The 25,265-nt window shown below is 40.2% G+C and overlaps 1 protein-coding gene across 1 annotated transcript in view; it reads left to right on the forward strand.

The window, feature by feature from the left end:
* The first annotated feature begins 1,237 nt into the window (after nt 1-1,237).
* plxdc2b (plexin domain containing 2b) overlaps nt 1,238-25,265 on the forward strand; it is a 71,886-nt gene continuing 47,858 nt past the window's right edge. Inside the window, exon 1 of the mRNA XM_072450966.1 lies at nt 1,238-1,389. Within this exon, the coding sequence (XP_072307067.1) occupies nt 1,296-1,389 (94 nt within the window). The 5' untranslated portion in view covers nt 1,238-1,295. The remainder of the gene's footprint in view (nt 1,390-25,265) is intronic.

Consider the following 25,265-nt stretch of genomic DNA (forward strand, 5'->3'; position numbering starts at 1 on the left):
TAATAAAACAAACACTAGATAAATAGGCTACATTCCTGGAGTTAAACAGGTGCCACCGTTTAGAAAAGCTGCATAGTGCACCTTTAATCATCTTTTTATCCGTTATTATTTGTGCCCAGGCTATAGCATAGTCCATCTTTATTTGCAGAGGAGACATTTCGTACAGACTTTGATTGTGATGAGTGTTTTCCCTAAGTTACAGCTCCTGAATCCTGCCGTGCGCATCTTAATTAGTTCAAGCGTGTGGTCAAAGTGAAGCTTCCTGTGCGCACTGACAGAAATGTTCCTCACAGTCTCTCACTCGAGGAGCTTTTCCCACGTCTCAGCCTTCTAAATGTCTGGCAATTCTCTACTGGAAAAAAGAACGAAAGAAGATTTGTGCTTTTTGAATATTGGCTGGACACAAACGGTGTCTGTGCGGGACTTTGACTTTGCCAAGTGCACCAAGAGAGGGCGCTCCGTGGTCCTAACACCTGACCATGACCAACTAGGACAAATGAAGGGATTCTCCAGCACAAAGCTGCAAAATGGCTCAGAAAAGCGTTTTAAAGATGACTGCAATGCGTAAAGGTAAGTGGATGTTTATTAAGGCTTAGGTTTATTAAGATCATTAAGGCTTTTACTGCCCGAGCACTTTCAACTCAGTTCTGCACCTTTAATTACGCATTAATGATCATGTAATGATAAGTAGCAAATGTGACGTAAAGCAAAAAATAATTTAATTTGATTTATGGTTCTTTTAAGGGTCAGATTTAATCGTAAAACACAGAACAACAACATTTCTAACAGAACCAATGTACCAGACAGAACACAGCCTTATTTACCAAAGTGCATGAAGAGGACTTGAATGTTTAACACATCCTTGTCCATATGCAGTGATATTATATATAAATAAGGCAGCAGCTTGACTTTCTGGCTCATCTTGTCCAGGTTCGTTCATGAAAGTGCCACGGCAAAAGGCTGCGGTCCCATTGGCTGAGAGGAGGCGGTGACGCCGCGAGCGCACTCGTCCCTCTCCAGAGGAATAAGAGATGTGCTCTCTGCGCTCCACATCAACTTTACACACTCTTTTCTTTCTCCACAGCGTCGTAGCTTTCTCCCTCCGCTCCAACCTGTTCAGCCGAGTGTGTTTGCCCCTCGGAGCGCATCGTGGTTCTCTCGTCTAAACGCGCGGAGGGAACAACAGGAGCTCCAGTGCAGCGGAGGCAGGAGCAGCAGCAGGAGCCCGGACTGTGAGAGGGAGAACCAGCAGAAGGAGTTCAAACACTTTGGGTTTTGGAGGAATCGACCTGGATATGGCGATGGTGAAGACACTCGAGAGGCTCGTTGGAGTGGTTTTACTTTTACATTACGTGGGGATTGTCCAGGCTGAGATCGCAACCCTCAATGGTAAGAAGCATCTGAGCTCAACATCACTTCTTATTGCTTAAAAAATCAACTTTATGTTTCAGTACCAAACCAACTTTTCTGCTGCTTCTAAACCAAACTCTCACCTTTTTTTATGTAAAGCATGTTTCTGCTCGCATTGAATAAGACTTGTGTAGTAACCATCAAACATGTTTTCTACTGAGCCTAAACACATTTTCAAACAGATGCAAACTGCAGGATTGTGTTTGAGGCTGATTGTCATGATTATTGCTGTTTTGATGACTTGTTAGATACAGCATGGAGAGTTTATCAAAGCCTTGTGCTGTGTCTTTCCTCTGTGTTTTTGTGCATTCTCCACCTCAGCTCTTTATCAGGTGTGACCTGGTTGTGCCAGGCTTTTGCTGCTTCATAGTTCCTCAGTAATTGTCTTGTTACAGTGGAAACAGCAGGTGCCATCCTTGGGTCATAAATGAACAGCCTGTTTGTTTGGACCAGGAGATCAGAACTCCTGTAAATGTATTCTGTGTGTTCAAAGTCCTCCTAATCTCTCCTGGAGACAGTGGAATAAGTTCATACCAGCGGCCGAATCCTCTTGTTTCCTCGTTTCCCATGGCTTTTATAACCAGCAGTGCATTTTCATCACGTATCAGAGTGTGGTTGGAGAAACGCTGGGCTGCTGACAGTGACTGTAAATTAAAACCCCGTGTGAGTGTGTGTGGAATGTATAGCTTTGTTTAGAGAGAGAGAGATGATATCGTCACAGCGGCACACTTTTACTATTTGTCTAGGAATACGCAGCTTCACTCATGGATTCAATCAATCTGATATGCCGCGCTGGGTTTATGGATTTACTGGCTCTTGTATGTGGAAAACAGCTGCCTGCTTCTATTTTCTTCTTTATATCTTTGAGCTGGAATAACATGAAGTTGTTTTTTTGAGCGTTACATTCACGGGACACGTTTGTTGCTCTTTCTGGAGACACTTTGCAGTATATAGGACAGTATTTTTAGACATGTAGGTGAGGTACTTCCTGGTTGTAGACTGACCTCTTCTCTTGTGGCTGTGAGGACTGGTCCCATACAGCGCTTTCATTATTACAGCAGGTGGACTCTTTTACTCAAGTCTAGTGGGACAATATTGTGTATAAATCTACATTCACCGCCTCGAAAGCTTTCAAACTGTCTGAATGTAGCTTTAAGGTGAAGAGTTGCCATAAATCTTGCAGAAAGCCTTCATTTCCGTGCTTGCATTTATTAGTTAGATGAGCACATCTGGGCAAAATTACACAGCATCCTGTGAGCTCAAAGTTTGTACTGTGTCGCCCACCAAGACACTTAGTGGGAGCTATGGCGCACTCGCACAAAAAGAGTCTGATTTGGGGGTTAATTTGCACTCTGGGCTTTTCACAGACTGGAAAAAGAGATGTTCCACTGGAGTCTGGAGTGCGTCTGCATGTGTGATAGGAATGAAAGGCACGGGAGAGGGAGGGAGCGTGAGAGAAAAAAGTGGGAGTGAGATTTTAATTTTCAAGAGTGAGTTTTAACGGTGTGGTCTGATTTAAGTGTATGTGTAGATGTGTAGCTGTTAATGTGCTAAGATTAGACAGTTTTGTGTGGTATACAGACATGGCTCTGGGTTTGTATACTCTTCCTCTGACAGTAATGCCATAACTTCACATGGAAACATAGATCCTTCATGTGTTTGAATGTAAACAAGACATGTTATGGTATTTTTGTCTTGTTAAAATCTATGACGCTCATGGATCATATTGTAAATCGCAAAGCTGATTTACCTTTATGGTACTTTACTGTTATTGTCATTGCAAAAAAGTGTTGTTCTGCCAAACTATGGAGATATTATTTATTCGATGTGTGTGTTTAGTACATGCAATTTCTGTAAATATCAGATTTTTACCAAATTTGATCCAGATGAAGTTAAAATGTTGCTACTTGAGGTCACCCTGATAGAGTATATTACAGATGAAATATTTTTTGATTAAAAACGCTCTACACGTGCCTTTCCTGTGTCATTTTGACATAATTCCTGCTTTGTACGAGTCATAAAACATGTTCTCTCACACATGGGATGTTTTGGAATCTGTTTGTCAGTCCAGAAAACGATTATTCAATCTCTAAATTAGTTGACAATTATCTCAATAATCAATTAGTTGATGGTGTCTTGAATGCAGAAGAATTTTACTAAGATTACACTCAAAATCTTAGTGTGTAAATGAGAAAGTGAAACAATTATAACATGGTTCAAAGCTTTTAAAAGTGTATTTTGTATAATTTATCCTCTTGTAATAAATAATGATACATCTGTGACTAGTACGTCGATGTTTTGCATATCAAAATTCAGTGTAACCATGGAGAGCACAAATTCATCTTTTTTGATTCCGTACAACCCTGATAACAGTGGCGTATAGGCGTAGCGATATGGACATCTCCTCCAGCTCTAGTGCGCTGCTCCTCATTCATCAAACTGCCAGCAGCTTCTTCTGCAGTCACACTAACACATGTGCGCAGAGAGATGCTCAGTTGTTAACCGCTCTCAAAGTAAATGGTTCGACCTTTCCTTTTCCATCAATTCTGAAGTCTGTTTTTATGCCTTGATTCTAAGATAATGCTATAATTCTATAATGTACTCAGAATGGGAGGTCCAGCGTCTTGGATAATTGTCTAATCCTTTTTTGAATCGTAGCCTTGCCACCGCCCTCTGTCTCTCTGACATTGCACATTTCTGAAGGTTTGGTATGAGCCAGCCCGTTTATTGGCCCTCGAAATGACCCGCTGAAAAGGACTCCCCTGAATGGATAAATGGGGGTAGGGTAGGGGTGTTTTGTGTTGCCCCGTTCGCCTCGACAGTGGGCCGTGCTATACATTGGCGGGATTGGGAGCTAAGGGGTCGTCCCGTAACCAGCATGCAACAGCAGCACCAGTCTCTGAGCATTAGTCACGCCCCTGTCGCTGTGCCCCCACCCCGCTCCTCCTCATAGTTTGTGGGCCGGAGCAGACCCCAATGGTTCAATAGGCGCTGCGACAAAAAGCAAAGGGGCCACTAGTTAATGAAACCCTGTGCTCTTAAGCTCCTTTAGGGATTTTCCACCATTGTCTTTCATGTGGTTCTTTCACTTTCTATTGTTGCACTGCTGTATTGGACTTACAAGACTGGAATGATAGTTTTTTTTTAGAAAGGTTGATAGTATTTTTTCTACTGAGGAACTTTTTAACCACTTCATAGTTAATCAAATGTAAAAACAATCGTTGCTGTGTTCATGGTTAAGGTTCACGGTATTGTCCCCCTAGAGAAAATTGTTCTCTTCATTTGTGCATGTTGGTGTGTCATTAAAGTGCTAAGGCTCCCCCAAATAAATTGTATGTTTGCTGTAACCCAACCCAACATTTTTCAAGTGGGTCGGTCGGTAGGTAAATTCTTTATTTTTTTTACTTTAAAGGCAAGAAAAAAAGATCAAAATCGTTGCCATTTTTTGACTCTGAGTGACCGCCAGGGGTCAGGCTTCAACAGTCAATGACGGAAAACGTCTCGATCAACCCGATCCGGAAACTAAATCTCCCGATTTTAAGATATTTCAATCAACCTTTTGTACGCCATTGTCCTTTGTTTTGGTAGCGAAGGCGAGCGAGGGGAACATGCGGGGGACACGGGCGCCGCCATGTTTGTTGTGATGATGCTGCTGGGCGTGTTTCCCTCCCAGAATGCAAAGCGCAGGTCAAATTTAACATGAAGCCACACCATGACGCAGAACGACATGAACGGTGGTGGCCAGGGCAGTGACGCTGACAAAGGCAAACCAACATGTAAAAGGCAATATGGGTTTCCTCCTGCATGGTCTGTTTAATACAGAAGCATTATGCGTTGTGCAATGTGTTAATTGTCCCTTGGGAAGAAAAATAAGTTCACCAGCTCGACAAAATTATTCTACATGGTGTTTTTGGAAAGTACGATCGCGAGTTGGTAAAATATTAGTAAAATAAAATAATTTGGCGTCATTTTGACAAAATGTTGATATTTGTGTTTCAGTCAGCTAGTTTTATACCGGGTCGGTCGGGTTACGGCAAACAGACATATTATTTAGCTCAACCTAATATCAAGCTCTTTTTGGTTGATATGTGCCGATATTGGCTCATGATAATATGAAAATGAAAAGGGTGTTGCCGTTCTACCACCACGTAAGTAGATTGAAAAAATATATATTGTATTTAGCCCTTAGACCTATTCGTAGAGATAACACACAAGAGTGGTTTGATTTTTTGATGGTTAATGTGGCCTTACTTCCGAATCGAAATGTAATTTGTGCAGTGGAGGATAGACCTTGTCCATTGACCATAAACATACCTTTTCAGCAGATGATTGTGATGCTGGCAGCAGAGTCCACAGACAGGCTGTTATCAGCATTAGTGCTCTGAGGCACACATGAGAGAGGGAAACAGCAAGATATAAAATGTCAAACAATTTGTATTAGGGGATTATTTATTACTTATTGGTCAGTTTAGATTTGCTTTGGTTTGCATGTATACACAATCTAAATAGACATTCTCTTGTTTTTGTTCATGCCTGACAGCTTTTTCATATAATTAAATGTAGTGAGATACATTTGGAGCTCTCAGTGTGTAACATTTTATCACACTGCAATTTTGACACTTACTTGTGTGGTCTGAGCGCAGGCCTCCGATTGGGCCAAATCTGTAAAATCATGACCAAATCATGTAATAGGAGTAATAATAATAATGTGAAACCCAGATGGTGTGATTTCATACTTTCACATGTGAGTTGAACATTTTATTAGCCTCATACCTCATTTACCCCAACAAAAATGTGAACCGAAACTAGAGACTTATTTAAAGTATCAGTATCAATACTGAAAGACATTAAATAAACATTACAACATTTTTTGCTATTCCTAAATACTTTTAGAATGGTCTTGGTCTATATCAGAACTACTTTAAGACCATGAGTAATATTGGTAATATTGGGCATCCTTTGTGTTGGTGTCATCAGGAGACATGGATAATTTTGAACCTTATCCTTAGAATATAAATCAAGTTCGTGTCAAAGCTGGTGCCACATTCTGGTCCTAACTACAGTCACTCCAAAAATGAAAAAGGAAAAAAAGAACTAGCTGAGTTTTTGAGGAGTGTTTGAGGTTTATTTTGATATCTCATCCAAATTATTTTTTTAGTGATTTAGTTTTTAACCATTTTAGTGTACAACACACAGCGTGACAGATCAGTAATGCAGTGTTTTTCCTCTCCAACCTCACCACTCTTCCCTTCCCACCCTCTGCCCCCTCAAAAAACAAAAACACATTACATTGTATGTACTAGAGATAGAGGCAAGCGTGTTTTCCATCATAATGTTTCCCTCTGTCTGTTCTGTCTAGTTCAGACCATTCCTTTGGACACCATGGCTGCACCACCAGCACTCGCAGATTAGAGAGTTGAAAGAAACAGCCTTCTAATGGGAATATTGTTATATGATAAAGAAAAGTCAGACCGGCTGGTGGTGAGGCGTCTTCCAGGCTTGTTCTAAGCAGATAAGGAGTCCCCTGCCCTGCTTTAGGCTTCATATCCTCAGCCTAGCAGGACCAGCACACTTGCCCCGCCCCACAAAGGCTGGTGTCACTCACAGGCTTACAGCATGCTGCTACATGCCTTTGCCTATATGCAACGGTGTGTGAAAGGCTCTCTCTGCTCTTCTTTGCAAATTGATGCCCATATGTATGGCTTCTATTTGCACTTCTTACACCATCTACACAAGACAATGAGGACAGCGAATGTAGTCAGCATGTGATTGGCATGGACGCAGACCCTCAGCTGTTTTGGGGACTCAAAATTAGTTTTTGAGAGGTTTCATGCAAATTGAGTTTGTGATGGTGTGCTGCTGCCAAAACTTAATTTTATTTGGCTCTGGTCTTCAAAATAAACGCACTTAGATTCTGCGACCAGCCTGGAAACAGTTACTCGAAGCATGTCCTGTGATGGCTTATGTTTGTGCGCTGCCCCATGCTTATCTAAGCTTAGTCATAGTCTTTACTCAAGATGCAGTTACATTTAGGACTGAAACAAGTTAATCATATAATCACAGCTAATCAATTTGTTTAGATAATTAGCCTCTCATTTACTAATCAAATAATCGGTTTCTGGTTGCTGACTCCAAAACATACCATGAACTGAGAAAGGAGGTTTCATAGTTAGCATAGTGAGCAGTTAAATACTCCTTCCAGATGACCTCAAGCAGCACCTATTAGAGGCAATTTTACAAACCAAAAATACCATTGCAATCTAGACAACAAATCAATTAACCTAAAAAAAGTACTGCTAGTTAATTTGCAACCCTTGTTATTTTCACCAAACACACTTGCATTCATCACATGTTAGCATTTTATCAAAATATGCTTGACAACAGTGAATTATCAAAGCAGTGGGTTGGTTATTATTGTGTACAGTGCTAATTAATTTGTGTGAGTCGAACCCCATTGACCCTTTGGCCCCCTGTTTAACCCTGTGGATGTGTTTATTGGGATTGCCCTTTTTACATGCGGTCTCTGCCTCTTCACTCTATGCTATCTCTCTCCGGAAACAGATTTTTGCTATAATTGGCCACTATTGGCGCACACACAGAGAGCTAACAGAGCCCTGCCAAAGAACTCCTGCAGACAGTGATGTGCCGGGCCGTGGTGGGTCCAACACTGCTGCCTTTGTCCCTCTGCCTGGAGAGCACTTGAGCATCTCTATCCAAAAAACATCGAAATCATCATCAAGTGTGCCCCACAGCAAGGGATGTCTGAAGACTGCAGTGCTCTGACAGGCCACAGCTATTGACGGGTTGCACTGACAAAGAAGTGTTCATAATATACTATCAAGGCACAATATACGAGGCCTAACACACTTTTGGTCTGATGTCATGATGATTCATTGCACTTCTAGTAAGTCTTCTCAGAAGGACTGGCCCTTATAGAAAACAAGTTTAACAGATGCATTGCTTTTCAGGAACATTTGTTTGGCTGTTTTGTTACTACAGCACAGACACAAATAGGCCATTTCAATATCCATTACATCTTTATGGAATACTGTAGAATGTAAAAAGAACAAAGCTGAATTTATGATGTCAGTCAGTCTGCTCAGGGGGAAGTGAACGTTATAAGGACACACGTTACTGTGGTCAATGGCGTAAATGAAAAAGTCAATGATCCAATAGCGGTAGAGTGCAGAGAGATGTTTATGTTTGAATTCGAAGCAGATCATAATGTTCTTTTTTTTGGTTCTGATCTGAACTGCATGCAGCTCTAGAGACTGGTTATTTTGTATGATTATGATACGTCTGCAATCCATAATACCATTTTTCTATTGCTTTATCATTGAGCCTCAATCAAGTTTTATTGAGCATTGGACAACACTGGATTATGAGTAGATGAGTAGTAATTCATTCATAAATAGTAATTTATGAGAAGACGATGTCTGGAGACAGTATCATGGAAAGGATTCTGTACTATTGCAACACGGGATCAAACATGTTATTGTGGTTCAAGATTCCACATAATTATCCCGGCAGTATTTACATTGAACAGTGCTTGAAGAGTGATGAAGAAAAATATTTAAATTATGTTAGATTTTTTGATGTTACGATCCTTGCGCATACTAGGTAACCAGACTGTCCAAACTAGTCAGTGCATCATCCTGTGTGTCACGCAGCCCTCACTTGCCTGTACTTGTTCTGGTTTCGACAACAGGGCCAAAACCAAAAGTCAACAAGTGATTGTGGGAAGTGAGCTGTTGCTGGTGCCAAATTCAGGTTTCACTCATCTGCTGTGGGACTCCCAACCGGGAACAAAGACCTGCATTGAGTGTTTTGGAGGTGAATTGTGAAGGTATAACAGCTGCCTTTGTGTGCTGCACTGTGGACTGGCGAGGCTGGTGCGTTCTCATGCTCTGTCCAGATTTTCAACTCTGAACTTGCTACCTGCGCTTCAGCCAGGGAAACATGCGCGCCTATCAAAAGATGTCAGCTGTGGTGAGGTTTGCACATGTTATGATCTACAAGGCAGTAACATGTCTAGTTAATGGGTGTGATGAATCAAAGAAGAGTGTTCAGACAAGAGAATTGGCTGAGGAAGATGTTTGCTGACTATTTTTCTAGATATTATCGTGTATTTTGGCAGAAACATTATTAAGTTTCTTTTTGTTGACACAGTTCAGTTACATTGAAACCAAAGTGACCTAATTTAGAGATGCAGATATGGAGTTGGATGTGTAACTGCTGTTTGGTCTGCAGTGCATAAGGAAAAAGGGCCAGAAATATAACTGAGCCACAACCACCTCCAGTGTCAATCTGCAGCTATTGTGTCGGCCACAGGAAGCATCCAGAGGTGTATCATTGCAATGGTTGCTCACGGCAACCACACTGATATGTGTTAGAAGGAGAGATGGTCCAGTTATTGATTAAATGTCTGGCGGACTGCCCCAAAGGCTCATGGGATATCAGCAGGAGGGGGTAAAGGTGCCAATGGAGTGTATAATCAGAGCTGCCAAGATCTAAGCTGTCAGCTCACTTCATCCAAACATTTATTTTATTTTAGTCATAAATAAGGGTTTTAGTTCTAATTTAACATTTGTAACAGTAAATCCGTTGTTGCTTTTATCCTTTTTCTCAGTTGACATGAGGGAAAAATAGTCTTAAAAAGGCTTGACACCCTTCAAATACAGTGGTAAATGTAGATTATTATTTGGTGGCCGACCATCATGTCATTTATCTAGGTTTATATTCTCAAAATAAATCAAACATTAGACATGAGGCAGTTTTATTACTTGGGGGTTACTTATTTTTTATGTTTGGAAGTCGTGAATGTCAGCGGTTGTTTTTTTGGGGGTTGTGACTGAAAAGGTTGAGAACTGCTGCTAGAAATGTCCCACTCCAGTGTCTTATGGAAAAGGGTCTGACATACATTTATAGTACTTACTTCTGTTTAAGTGTCAGTGGACTTAGATGGACTTAAGCATGTGTTCTACATGTCCACTTTATTTGAATTTCCATTTTCTTTTTATCTTGACTCTCTTTTCAAGACATCACTCTATAATAATCAACCATGTCATGTTCAAAATCACCATGGATCATTGTTCCTCCCTCTAATTATCAGATTAATTGACTGACAAATAACCAAAGCTCAAAGTTATGACTTTATAACACTACATTTTCCGGCCAGTTTGCCAGGATAGCTATTATTTTTTATTGGATTCTGCTGCCGGAGAAAAGTGACATGATGTTTTTTAAAAGAAACTCAGGTGTTGTTATTGAATGCTATCAAACCATGACAAGCGTTTAGGTGATATTTTTGTTCAGACTGGCGACTCACTAGCTAATGCTGTGGTATAGTGTAGTTTTTCTGCAAACTAGATGTTATTTTCCCTACCGCAGGCCTTGTGTGTGATCTATGTCCTCATGCAGAGGATTTGTGGGACTGTTTTTTCCTCTGTGGTTTGGAGAATCCTCTCAGATCCGATCATCACATGTTGTGCAAGAAAGTCTTTGTCTCTGTTTGCAATCAGGAAAGGACAACAGTGTATTTTGTTAGGAGAAATTATACAGCTGTTTATTCATATTAACAAAATTCACTAAAACAATTATTCTGCTGTTGATTTGTGATCAGTCCATGAATGCTAATGATGTCTCTCTATTTCTATAGTCATTATTTTCCACTTTATCGGGGAGGGACACTCACAGGAGGCGCAGAATCAGATACCTGAGCCTCAGCTGGCTCATCTCAGTGTCCATCTCTGAGGAAGAACCCACTCACCCTGAAACAATGAAACGTCGTGATTATTAACCTCCAGGTCAAGATATTGCAGCAGTTTCCTTCCTCTGCTCTCTAACCTAGTTGGCTTAACACTTGACGCCGCCATATGATGCATTCTGTTGTAAGATTTGAGCAGTAAGTCATCAATCACTTGTTGTGTAGTACGTTCGTCACTGTGTCAAGCTGAAACGACAAAGAGCCTAGAAATCAATACCATGAAATATCTCCAGAAACAAAATGAATCATGGACATATAAAAAATGCCAGTCTCCATCACGCTGTTGTACTAATGAAATCTTTCAGCACAAATCCCGCATTGGGAGTGTTACATGAGATGTGTGTGATTCATTTTTTGGCACATTTTAAAGCTTAGATAGATTTACAGTTTGTCCACAGGACAATGAGTTCAGCCAGTGTTGCTCTTAGGTGTGTCAGTTGAGCCGCACCTTGGACTTTATACAAGCCTTAATCTACTACCTAGTTGATATTATAAAACATTTACAGGCAACACAGTCAAGTCAGGTTTCTCAGCACAGACTCTTAAAGGCAAGGTCACCTGAGAGAGATGGATGTTGTTAAAACATCAATTCAGGAAAGTTGGATAATAAATATAGAGCTTTAGTTTTATTTTGATGATTAGGCATCTTAATTATTTCCCATTCAATAAACAGAATAAGGTTTCTACATTATGTGGATACACAAGAAATGCAGGAGAGTGAACTCATGCCAGTGCCTTAGTCTAAGATAGAGATGTCACAATATATCTTACAATTATTGACGATTATTCAGGATTATTTACAAAAAAACTAAACAAAAGTAAATTAAATCTAAAAAAGCCCGTAGGGAATGCAAAAGTAGAGTTATCGTGATATAAACAGCTGCACAAAAAGCACTATACAGTTTGGAGTACATACATATTCTTCCGCTTCTAAAATATTCACAATGATTAAATTTTTGCCCTTATGATTATATTGTGACCCGAATAATCGTGATCATCGATTTAACAAATAATTTGGACATTCAGAGGGGATTAAATAAATAACAAAATATGTTATGTTATGGACCATCGTACTCAAACACAGCTAAAGGCGAGTGTAAACATTAACAGTCGGCCCACATCATAATCAGGGCGCTCATTTTGACCTGTGTTTTGACCAGAGTATTAATAAAACCCCTGTCTAAGAGCCTTCCCTCAGCAGTGTCTGGGCGTCAGTGTCTGTTAAGTACACTGTCGAGCTGTGGCCTAGTAAGCATGGTTCACGCCAGCAGCTCATACACATGCAGCACCGGACCAGTCGGGAGGCTAATCAATAGGCAAATAGAGCTCTGAATGGGCACACAAGCGACAAGCCTTTACACTTTAAGTTCAGACCAGAGCACATTTGCACTGCAGCTAAGCCTCTGTAAAGCTCTCCGTCAGGGCTGGAAGAGAGGACCACACAGCGACATAAAACAAACAGAAATCCTAGAAGAGCAATCATGTCTATTATTATACTTGGGTTAATTATAGATGCTAAGAAATTAACATGAAGCACTTCTGTGAAGAAACTCGACAGGGCATTGCGACTTCTCTTTGTAATTGACACTAGTCACATATGTTTTTTGTATTGGCTGGTTTACATTTGACTGTGAATCAATTATTTACCATTATATTTTCATAAAATTGTCTCTTATGGCTCATTGGAGCAGCATCATTTTAAGCAATTATGTCCACTCGTCCTAGACACTTCCTCCAGCATCTCCAACCTTTAGTGGTCTTCCAGTCATTCCCAATAGAATAATATCTTATGCATGATATAAAGCTTGTGCCGAGAGCACATTTCCAGGCTGCAAAGAGGGAAATTAACAAACCTAAACAAATTTAGCTTTGCACTGTACCATATATTCAACATATTAAACTATAAATGTGCTTCTTCTAAACTAGATTATGTTATTTCTGTACTTGATTTTGAATAGCATCAGATTGCAGTACTGTTTGCCAGCTAAATCCCTTTTTTTAGACTGGGGGATGACATGACATGGAGTTGCTTTGCCTTGAGCATTAGTGTCCCATGGCAGATTTGCAATGACAAGCCCATGTGTATACAGGACAGGTCTGATAGAGGCACAATCACACTGACAGTCAGTAATGAAAGACCCCTGCTACCTTTCCATCATGGCCACCGTGCCTTGTGTCTGCTTAAGCGTGATGGACATTTTGACCCTGTTTGTCACTGTGTCATTGTAATGTATGGCAAGCAACATTACAGGACACCTTTACATTTACTGTATGTGTATTAAGAGGAGAAGCGAAGCAACAGCAGAGCTAAATTTCAACAAACGGATCTTTTAGAAGTCACATTAGTTAGAAATACAGTCATTTAACAACATCATTCTGTAATGAATCGGTTGGTGAAGTGATCTTATTGAATCCATTCAGTACTTCTTGATGATATGGCAGTTTAGCTCAGTAGGTTAAGTGTCTGCCCTTCATGTGGGAGACGATTCAAAACCCAACCTTGCATGTTATTTTGTTTTTTTAATCGTTGTGTTTTCTACTAAATATTTATGAACACCCTGAGTCTGCCTGCCCATCCATAAAAGTCACCACACGCTACTGCTTTTAATTATTGGTATTGTTAATAATAATAACTGTAGCCTAGTTTCATTTATGGCATTCAAATTTATTTCATAGAGCTTAATACAGGCTTGTATCATTTAATTAAATTTAGATTATTTTATTAGCTTTTTTCTACTGCATAAACCAATGTTTCTGCATCTTAACAGAAGTTTTGTGAAATGTTTTGAAATGCAATGTTTACTTTTTGGAAACACTTAAATGTGTGCGTGTGCGTGTCACCTTCTGTACAATATCAATGTGTGAATAAAATCCTGTGAATCGATATAAACACAGATATATTGCTCATCCCTAGTCAACAGTGGTTTTGCAAATCTAGGTCATTCCCTTTTCCAGTTATTCATGAATAATTGAAGGCCAATATAGCGTCTTGCCCAAACATGTTGCTCCAATGTTTCTGTTTTTGATTGTTTTAGTTCTTAGATTGGCTGTAGAATTTAGAATGTATGAGGTGGACTGCACAAAACCTATACAAATAAATGTCATTCCCCATTATTTAACTACGGTATATGGCAGATATGTTTACGGGGTGCACCTGCCAACATAAGAGCCAGCTGGGTAATTGTGTAAGTTTTGTAAACCTTTTATTGGACATGATTTCACAGTTATTTGTCTCTATCTCCACCGTCCCAATTAACTGTCCAGTTTTAGCCTCTTCCATGATCTATTTGTGTCGGACACGGCATTTGGATCTCAACCATGGATTGTACTGTACTGTAAGTAACAGAAATTGGCCGGCCTTGTGTTCTGTTGTTTTGTGGAGGAAAATGAATGAACAGTGAAGGACAGAGAGAGGTCGTGGAGGGAATTTCAGGGCAGGAAGAAGAACTCTCTGAAGTCTTGGCCGTGGGGTCGAACAGCTGGACTGGCACCAGACGAGCACAGATGCAGTGTTAGAAGAGATCTTTATGGATGTGGATACTCTTGTAATGCTTGTGTTTCGCACAAACTGGGCACTATAGCAGTTTGTTTGTACTTAGGAACCGTTTATCATGTCTCAGCCTTCTTCTGTATGTGATGAGTGCTTGTTTTTCATAAACACTACAACACTCAGACTGCAGGCAAACAAAGCCCACGCTCCACTGCCTCCTTTTAACATTTTTGGTCTATAAAATGCTGCGTGGATTTTGTTACCTCCGGTGTTATTTTTCCACAGTTCCACCATGTTTTCCGCTTCTGCACACGTGAATGGGTTTTGGGTGCCATATGCTTGATCAAAAGTCTGGACAGCATCAGAAGGGAGTACACTGGGAGTACCTTCATTCATATTTTATGGAATGGCAGACCAGAATGTAGGTATTTCATTATAAATGAAACATACTGAAAACACCAGAAGAATAGGAATGTCTAGCATCAACCAAACAATAATAGCGTGGCTGCTCCCTGTCTGATGTTCAAGGAAACTAACATAAAAGACTTTGCTATTTTGAGGTGAGTGTGGCAACAATTTCATCAGAAAGTCTCGATTTTTATTTCATGTGTATATTGCACAAAACCAGGGATGGCATATCGGTCATCAGTGATATCGGTGGGTTTCCACAGATATTGGTCCAATATTGAAAAATTAACAGATATTTGACACCTTTTTTCTGCACTAGCCCAGTCTGTGTGTCCTCAGTGCACCAGATTTGCCTTTTCAAACAGACTCATGAGCAAAAAGGGAAATAGAAGCGTTATAAGGGCACAGTATGCCTGCATGCTTACAAAATTATACGTCAAACATTTTTTTTTATTTTTTATTGATCTTTAATCAACCAGGAAAGTCGCACTGAGATTTAGAATATTTTATTTGGGGCAGTCCTGGCCCCAGAGGGGAGGGGCCCATTGTACATGTTTTTAGTAGTAGAGGAAAACCACGAGGAAACCTACAGACACAGAGCAAACTCCACACAAGTTATTTTTCCAAGAGCAAAATGTTGATTTGTGAACTTTACTATAATTTAGTTTTTGTATAACGTTAATATCGGTCTCGGCAGATTTATTAGTTATCAGCCACAATTGTGAGACAAATATTGGTATTGGCTCAAAAAATTGGCTCATCCCAAAACACAAAACAAAATCTTTTCAAAATTACAGAAAATTTGAAAAGACAGAACAAAAGAATTAAAATGTTAACAACCCATGTGTACAGTTGTTCACAAGTGGCAAGGGATGGATGATAAAAACTGTTTTGAAAGCAGAATCTGACATTTAACTACTGAGTTTGCAAATATGTAGTATTAAAATCCCATCGGGCTCCATTGTGTGCGAAGCTCCTGTGGTGAAAATAGATGGCACAAGCACTGTGACAATCTAGGACTAAGAGTGTAACAAAAGAACCCATTTTTCAAAAAGGCACCCTGTATTTGTTCTTGACCAGTATTGTGGCCTGTGCAGCAACACTATTTGACAATTGATTCGCTGGTTGCAAATTAGTTGAAAGCCAGGATATTTTGTGTTTCAGCTCCCAATTACATAGAGAGGACTGCTGTCACCAGACCAAGAAGCATGATGGCTTTCCAATGTTGTTTTTATTCATTGTCATTCACTCGTATTTGCATTGCATTGCATTTATAGTAGGTCGTAATGTCTGACACTATAAGACATTCAAGCTGTAACATGCATATAGTGTAATTGTATGTGTGTATTGTTATTGTCAAGGTCATGTCTGTTCTTTGATGAGATTTGGAGACAGAGCTTGGTTGTCAGGGCGGCTGACAGTGGTAAACATGTTGAACAGGATTGATTAGAGACAACAGGAGCCCGGCTGAGGACTAGTGTCTTTATGGAGTGTGTAAAGGAGCAAGAGCCTTCATTACTCAGCTTTGCACAACTCTGCTCATGTGATCCTGCAGAACAGGCCCACACATAACCCTCCTTCGCCTGTTTAGTTTATGATTCTGTAGGAGAAATACTATTATTCAAATATCAAGTCTGTAACTGTCGACAGAAGAACCATTACTTTAATTTGTCTATAGTGCCAGATGTCATACTTACATTTGGATTTGTTTCAGATTCGAAGAACTCCTTTGTCATACTGCCAACTACTAAGTGTATCATAATCCTTTTATCTTGTTTACTGTTGACATATACCCAGTTACATTGAGCACTATACCAGTAATTTACAGTAAATATGAGCTGGGTTTGACATAAAACATTTTTCTTGCTGGCCAATGGCGCTAGTCTTTTTAAAAAGATCATACCTACTTGCCAATGCCCAACCCTCTCAGATCTTGGAAGCTACACAGGGTAGGGCCTGGTTATTACTTGGATGGGGAACAGCTAAAACACTGGGTACCACAAGGGGGCAACTAGAGGAAATGTCATTGTGCCCTGCGGCATAATTCTTCACTCACAGTGCATTAGTATGGATCAGGTGTGTGAATGGATGATGGTGGTGGTATGACATGTCTTGGACTAAGGACAATGACAGAACTTGGTTCAAGCAGGAATCAAACCACTTGGTGGACAAGTATTGTTGCCTGTCATAGTCTAATACAGGGCTATTCAACATAAGGCCTGGGGCCAAATCAGGCCCTCCAAGTGATTTAATCTGGCCCACAACTCCAAATGTAAAAAAAAATATGTATAGATTCGAAAATATGGCTTTATTCTTGGTCAGCACTATTTTAAACTTGGTTTGGTCTGGTTTAGTCCTCGTTAATTCTGCTTTAGACCAGTTTTGATTCTGGTTTTGTCTTGGTTCAGACCTGGTTAGTACTAGTCTATTGCTAGTTTATTTCTGGTTCAGACCTGGATGGGCAACAGAGGTCTTGGCCCACCAAAAAATATGGCCCTCTGGAAAATGTAGTTGAATTCCCCTGGTCTAATATATAATAAATATAGCTACATTTTTGTGGAGTAAGGGGTTTGCATTAGAGTTGTAATTGGGCCATAAATGTTAGGCGCTGAAGCCCAACAGAATTCAACCAGAACCCTACAAATATACTTTGGTTTACAGGTTTTAAAGGCCTGAACTGTTCACAGCCCAACACTGTTAAAATGTGCACACTGAGATGCAAACTGGGATAGTTTGCATTGTTTTGAGGTCCGCATTGCACTGGGAGCATCTATAAATGTCACAACCTATTTTGAGACAAAGCTGACCTGAAAACTCAACCCTGATCTCAGTATATATGTGACTCGCCACCGCAATTGTCGGACCATGTCGGCCTCGGTGAAACTGAGAAAAACAGCATTTTACTTTTTTTCCCCCAAATTTGTGATTTTCGTTTTTTTGCATTATGTGAAAGTTGAAGATATGGACCAGCCATTCGATGTATCAGATAACAGTATTTGCAGCATTAAAAGCATAAATAAAGCCGTTTAAAATGTGGTGTTTTCGGGCGCTCTCTGGACGTGCAGAGTGGGTGTGACCGCATTTCCATATGAACAGCTGCGCTATTGTAGTCAGCCAATGGGCTGAGCCGCCAGCCGCATGGCTACTTGATAAGCAGCAACACAGGGACACGCAACACACACTGTGTAAAATCAGACTGCAAATGTTACTCAAGAAGAAAAAAAAATTCTCTACTCTCAAGCAAATCGTGTAGCAGGAAACTCACTCCAGAACTCATGTACAAGCTACGGAGCGACTCATTAGCAGCAGAAAGAGAGTGGCAGGATATGAGGATTATCGGACATATGGAAGCAAACAGACGTTCTGTTGTCACTTCTGAGCTGACGACGTCCACGAAAAAGCCCCAGAAGAAGCGCAGGTTTGCCCGGACAAGCTTTTTCATAGGAGGCACGGAAGTCTGCAGAAGTACTTTCCTGTTCCTCATGGCGTAAGTAATGATTAATATTAAATACGCCTGTTTTAGTGTGCTGTTGTGGTCGTGTTTGTGTTGTGAGTGCCTGTTTTGTTGAGCCATCACAAGCTAGCTAGCCACGTAGCGCCGCTAGCCCCGGCCGTGTCCCGCTCCTCCGCATTTTAAGTCTTAAATACGACGTAAACGTCAGAATGTGAATAATGCAGAATAAATGGCATCACAAACACGCTTGAAAGTTATGTTTTGGTGTGCTGTTGTGGTCGTGTTTGTGTTGTGAGTGCCCGTTTTGGTCTGGAGTTGTAATAAGAAAGAGATGGGCTAAGTGTAGTGACTGATTGGTGATCTAAAAAATATGAATTGATCTTTCAAGGACATTTTCAGGTTTTACCATAGTTTGAAGTTGTCAGGTTATTGCAAATTCCACATTATCTCCTTACCTGCCACAGTAGCAGAGACACCTGTGTTCTCAGCCATTAGACCCTGTGGCATTGTGTCTCTTGTTATTGTCGACCAAGACAGACATGTGCCGCTGGTATTGTGCATTTGACAGGAACAGATTGACTCAGTCCCTCCAGGGCTCTCCGCTCTCACCCCTCTGCACCGCTGACAGCTTTTGAACCCTCTCTTTTCCTCACACAACCCAAAAAAATGCACTTGGTGATCTTTGGCAGCCCATTTGAATATGCCTTTTCTTTGCTTTATAAATACAGAAATAGTCACCTTTTTCCCTACTGTGCTACATACATTTCAGCTGTCAGAAATAGTTATTGCTGTAGGGAAACATCCATGTTTTATTCATGTCCCGCCGCTTGCCATTTGTTTCTATGGATACACCCCGTAGACCTCTTATATTTACTGCAGATATCCTTTTGCATATGGACGATGTATTATGCCTTTGGCCCGGATCTTTAGAGAAGTAAGGGAAGCCAAGGCACTGTCAGAGCAGAGGGGCCCTAAATTTGAACAGTGGAGCACGCCTAGGAGCACCTCAGAAAAATCACACTTTGCTTCATAACCATCAGCACAAGGGAGTGTTCCCAAGAATACAGATCTTAGTCTTTACCACACAGATTTAAGATTGTGTACAGTCATTTGTGTACAACTTTAAAATAGTTCCCTGTAGTCACAAGAACAGGTGTATCAAGGCATGATTCCAGTTTTCACTCCTCGTTGCTTATGTATATATTTTGGCTCATACTTGGCTCAGCTATGAAAAAAACATGTATATTTGTGTTAGTCGGCATGTTAACACTGTCTAAACGGTGTAAATAACCAAGAATCACATGTTCCCACAGGCAAAACGTGGGAGATGAGGTGTTTTGCTCAGGGACAAATTGACTAAATACCAACCCTTTTGTTAACAGAATTTTAGCAACTTTACTTTTTCTATAGCTAATTTTCCAAACTATGTATACTAAACTTACATTTATATATTTTTTCAGACCAGAGTTTGTTTAAAATACAACGGGAAAGGTGTGTGCATCAATGGGTCCAAAGAGGAGATTCAAGGCATAAAAGTCCTTTATTTGACTATCTGGACATGCGTTTTGACCACATCTTCAACTGCTCACTCGTAGTCTTCCTCAGAGTTGTCACATGACGTTGCTGTGAAGGGTCTAGTCAGCTGATTTACATGACAGCGCCATCTGCAGTACGACTTCTTCACGAGAGTATCCCAGGTGTGAGAGAGTAAAAAGGCCCCGCTCGTCCCAGTTTATGATCTCATGGGCATTTTACAATAAATGTTTATTAATACTGTATCAGGAATCATTATCAAACTTGTAGGTCATTACTTTAGCAGCCAAATCTGTTTCACTGTTTCAAGTACATATGCCAAATGTTGTGCCTTGGCCTTAATCCACTTATACCAGCCAGCATTATGAACTGTTTCCCATTAGTCAAACACGCCTGGAACAATATGTCTATGTGAATATTACTTCTCATTGATATATTGGACCACTAATAACTGACTCTTGATGAAAGCACTGTTAGTAATTCTCCCCATGGGAAAAAGCAGTAAGTGTGGGCTGTGCGTACTGCCAAACTGCATTCATCAGAGCGGCTCCAAAATAGCTGCTGCACTTAATTCACTTTTACCATCACCTCCGGGAACATTACACTTACCCTTATTCTTAACATGGGACAAGTAATTTAGTTATGTTTCTTACATTAAAGCTGTAGCAGTTGTATTTCCGTTTTCTGTCTATTGCTTTCAACCTCGCAGCTGTACAAGACAAATGTCAGAGCCCTGAAGTGTACTCGGCACAGGTCGCCATTATGTGTGGATTGGATCAATAGGCAGATTCAATGACCAGCCACAATCAGAGGCAGCAAAACGTGCACTGCCAATTTCACCCTTCATTTGCACTGACCACAATCGGGGCATGTCCGGACAAGACTGAGCGGGCTGCAAATGGCTGTGGTGATGATAAATGCTATGATGGATGTGTCCAGAGGCAACGATCAACCCATTTCAAACCATTATTCAAATACCTCCAGAATGAAAATCTTGATAATATCCTTGAATGGCCCCTCGTATTAAACCACCTCAGACAGCAGTTGCAAGTTTAAAGTTTATCTCTCAAATTAGGTCCCTTTTTATTTCACACGTCTGCTTAAACCTGTTGCATTTGGACCAACACATTTGGTGTATGAATGAGAGTGTGTTGTGAGAGGGAATGCGAGACAACAGTGGGGAATGATCCCATTGCTATAATCCGGCGTGTTTACAGCACATATATCATGTATGGTCATTAACATGCATTCTCCCGACCAAAAAAACACACACAACAAACACGGTTTACACTCAATATATTATCTGAATTGCAATAACACATTACTGTCTGCCACCTTGTTTATTGCTTTCCATTTTTCTGACAGTAAATTCCAGACAGTCAATGAAACTTTATCATTCTTGTCCTTTCGAGTCATTTTTTAAAGAGGATGTTTTTCCTATGTACACTGAACAAAAATATAAACACTTGTTTTCGCCCCCATTTTTCATCAGCTGAAGTCAAAGATATAAAACTTTTTCCATATACAGTACACAAAAGACCCATTTTCTTTCAAATATTGTTCACAAATTTGTCAAAATGTGTCTTACAGAGCAATTATATTAATAATCCATGCCACCTCACAGGTGTGGCATATAAAGATGCCCAGATGAGACAGCATGCATATTGCACAGGTGTGCCTTAGGCTGGTCACAATAAAAGCCCATTCTGAAATATTCGGTTTTGCTTTATTGGGAGGGTTTGAACCTGGTGCAGAAAACCAGTCAGTATCTGGTTTGACCACCAAAATGGCAGCTGAAGTTACTGGATTGTTTGACAGGAACTGGAACACGCTGTCGTATACACTGATCCAAAGCATCCCAAACATGTTCGATGAGTGACATGTTCCTTGTTGTGCCATTCATCCACCACCATCTCCTCATGTTGCACAATAATGCACGGCTCCATGTTACAAGGATCTGGACATGATTCCTGGAAGCTGAAGACATCCCAGTTCTTGCATGGCCAGCATACTTACCTACCCTTGAAAATGATTTGCTCTGGCCGTCAAATACAATACAGGGTGTATTTGTTGTGGCTGAATGTATGCGGTTCTGTATGAACCATAGACAGCGTGTACTTGCACTATTCTTTCCATAATGGGATTATTGGAGGTATTTCGTCCTCTTTTTACTCTCAAGGTCTTAGATGGCATTGTAAACAATGTGTCATATTGATTTCCAGTGAAAGGCTCGTGCTGGTGATGCAAAGATTGACTTTCTGTGACACATTTTCACTGGCATTAAGAAACAAGACTGTTAAGAAAACATCCATTGTGAATGATATATTTCAAACATTTTCAAGACCCAAAAGTAGTTTTTTTTGGATGATTATGAATCCTTACACTAATTACTATATTATAAGGAATCAACTTGTGGATTTCTATAGTCGCCCTCAAAGCTGAAAAATGTTCAACAGCAATACGTGAGTAGCCTCATCTTTATGGATTTATCAAGAATAAATTACTATCATATTAAAAGGTACTGAAATACATTTTGGTTTACAATGTTTTGGTTTTCTTAGTAGTGGCTGGCTTTGGATGTTTGAGGTGAATACTAAGCAAGAAAGATCATTCGATTCGATGCCAGATAAACCAAGCGCAGATACACTTGAAATATGCACAACAACCACTGAAGTTTACCTCTAAATCCTTTTTTAATATTTTAATGCATTTGAAATAGGATTGATGCTCAGGATGTCTTTGAGCTCCTCAGACTGCCCAGACAGTTGGAATGCCTGTCTCGAAGTGTGGGAATAACTGCGACTTGGACCACTCTGTGTGTGTTTACAAAGTGCTTAAGTGCCGAGAGGAAGGGATAGGTTTGGCAAAGATGGCTGATAGACGAGTGTACCAACGCAGGGGCCCTTTTTGCACCCAGAGAAAGACACTGTTAAGGCACTTGAGCGAGTCAGTCAATCTCTAGTCAATCTTTAAAACATTACACTAAGTTACCAAATTGTGCTCACAATTTGTCGATTAAATGTTGCAGCCCTATCAATCACATTTTCATTTTAAAGTACTATTTTATTTATTCCAAAAAGGTCTTAACTGCAAGATGAAAAGATTACCTCTCAAAATCTTCTTTTTTCTTTTATTTATTTAAACACATTTAATAGTTCAGAGATGATAGATTATCCTGTAAATGGCCACAATGTAAGCAGCATTTGTTTTGTGGGTGGTATCTGGAGCACCACAAACACTCTCAAATACTGTATGATCGTTCATAATTAAATAACCAATATGGCACTGTTTGTCTTTGTTTATGTCTGCATGTGTGAATTTATTAAAATTGATGCACTGAATCAAAACGCTGTTTAGTTTTGTGCAAGACTATAAACACCTGAATTATGCTGGAATTTCTGCCAAAGCTTGTTTGTTTTACAGCCTGGATTTATTCCTCCAGGTGTTTTAAAATTATTAAACTGGCTCAAAATGCACTGTGAATATGAGTCAGCAGTTTTGTGGCCTCATATGGCCAAACAACAGCAATCCCTTCATAATGAACTACTGTAGATTTAACATACATTCTAGTTATTTTAGTCAAGATAGTTTCCTATTGTTTGTTCTCAATTTCCTATTCGTTTTAAAGGATTCCTTGGATAGGACAGTGGGGGGCAGGGTTCCATCCATCCATTTTCTACCTGGACTCCTGACTGGAGCCTATCCCAGTGACTTCGGGCCTTAGGCGGGGTACACCCTGGACAGTGGCCAACTTGTCGCAGGGAGGGCAGGGTTATTCAACTTTATTTTCCCAAGGGCCAGATTTTTCAGAGGACCACGAAATATCCCCCACACCGTTTTTATATCTTATACAACTGTATATAGTAAAATAACTACTGATTAGATGTCTATGAGAAATAACACACAACTATGATTTACTAACATTACTTTGCAAATCTGCCTATCCAGGACTGAACCAGAATTAAACTAGGACTAGACTAGAACCAATCAGGTCTAGTCCAGGCCTCGTATTGAATAGCTTTGGTGTTGGAGATGAGAGAGGTAATAAGAACTTTCAACAAATTTTCTGAGCCGGAATAAAAATCATGATGCTGCAGTCAACTGTTCAAGGAGCCTGGTAAACACGCTATCCTATATATATATATATATATATATAGATATATAGATAGATAGATAGATAGATAGATAGATAGATAGATACACACATACCGGTGTATACCTATCTTCAAATTATTTCAGGCTTACAAAAAATATCAATTGCACACATAATTACTTGTCACTAGCTGTCATACCTTTGAATTCGACTTAAAGGACACATATTATGCAAATGTGACGCTAGTTTGATGAATCCTGGTTAGAAATCCTCTCCCTGGTCATAAATCATCAGACTCACAGTATTGATCTCATCAGGATCAATACTGCATGCGGAGACCCAGAAGTGAGGAATGCGCTGAAATCATGGATCTGTATTTATCTGTGGGTAATTCCGTCTGCAGCCAGTAGATGGCACCAAAACTCAGGTTGTCCTGGGGGAAACCGCAGAGACCTAAATGTAATTTTGTTTGTTATATTAATTTATTTTTTCTAAAACATAAGATGCCAAACTAAAGGTACTCGCAAGCATGTTTAAAGGCTAATAACAAAACAAATAATGCATAATATCTGTCCTTTAAGAGATGTTATTTTGTTTCTTGTAAAAGAAAAGAATAACAACGCTTTTCATAACAGATTTGGAAACTATTTCCATTGCTCGAAAATACCAAATTTGGGCTTGGAACTGTACCATGGAACGGTGAATGTGATTTTTCCGCTGGGTGTAAGACTCAACTATTATTCAGGCAATGGTCTGCTCAGGAGGGAGCTGTTATAGTGACGCATTACCTGCAAGTCCAACCTCATGGCCCAGTGATGTAAAAGTGGAATAGCAAAGTGGAATAGCAGGAGGAGGCTGTTCTTTAGTCCCACAGTCCATCACTCAATACGCTCTGACACAAGACTGCTCTGAATTCCTCAGCGTCTGTGTCAGCTCTCCTCAATGATCTTTTCTCCTTGTAATCCTGCTGTCTCCTGAACGCCTGCAGCTAACTTACTTTCCTCTCTATGTGTCAGTGCCAAAACATTTCTGTGTACACTTCCTGTTCTGACCGATACCAGAGCCAAGACAACCAACCAATTACACTTAGGAAGCCGCAGCGGTGACAGCG

The sequence above is a fragment of the Eucyclogobius newberryi genome, unplaced genomic scaffold (assembly GCF_026437365.1).
Source record: "Eucyclogobius newberryi isolate DKJ021-1_F unplaced genomic scaffold, fEucNew1.0.hap1 SCAF_18, whole genome shotgun sequence".
Taxonomy (NCBI): domain Eukaryota; kingdom Metazoa; phylum Chordata; class Actinopteri; order Gobiiformes; family Gobiidae; genus Eucyclogobius; species Eucyclogobius newberryi.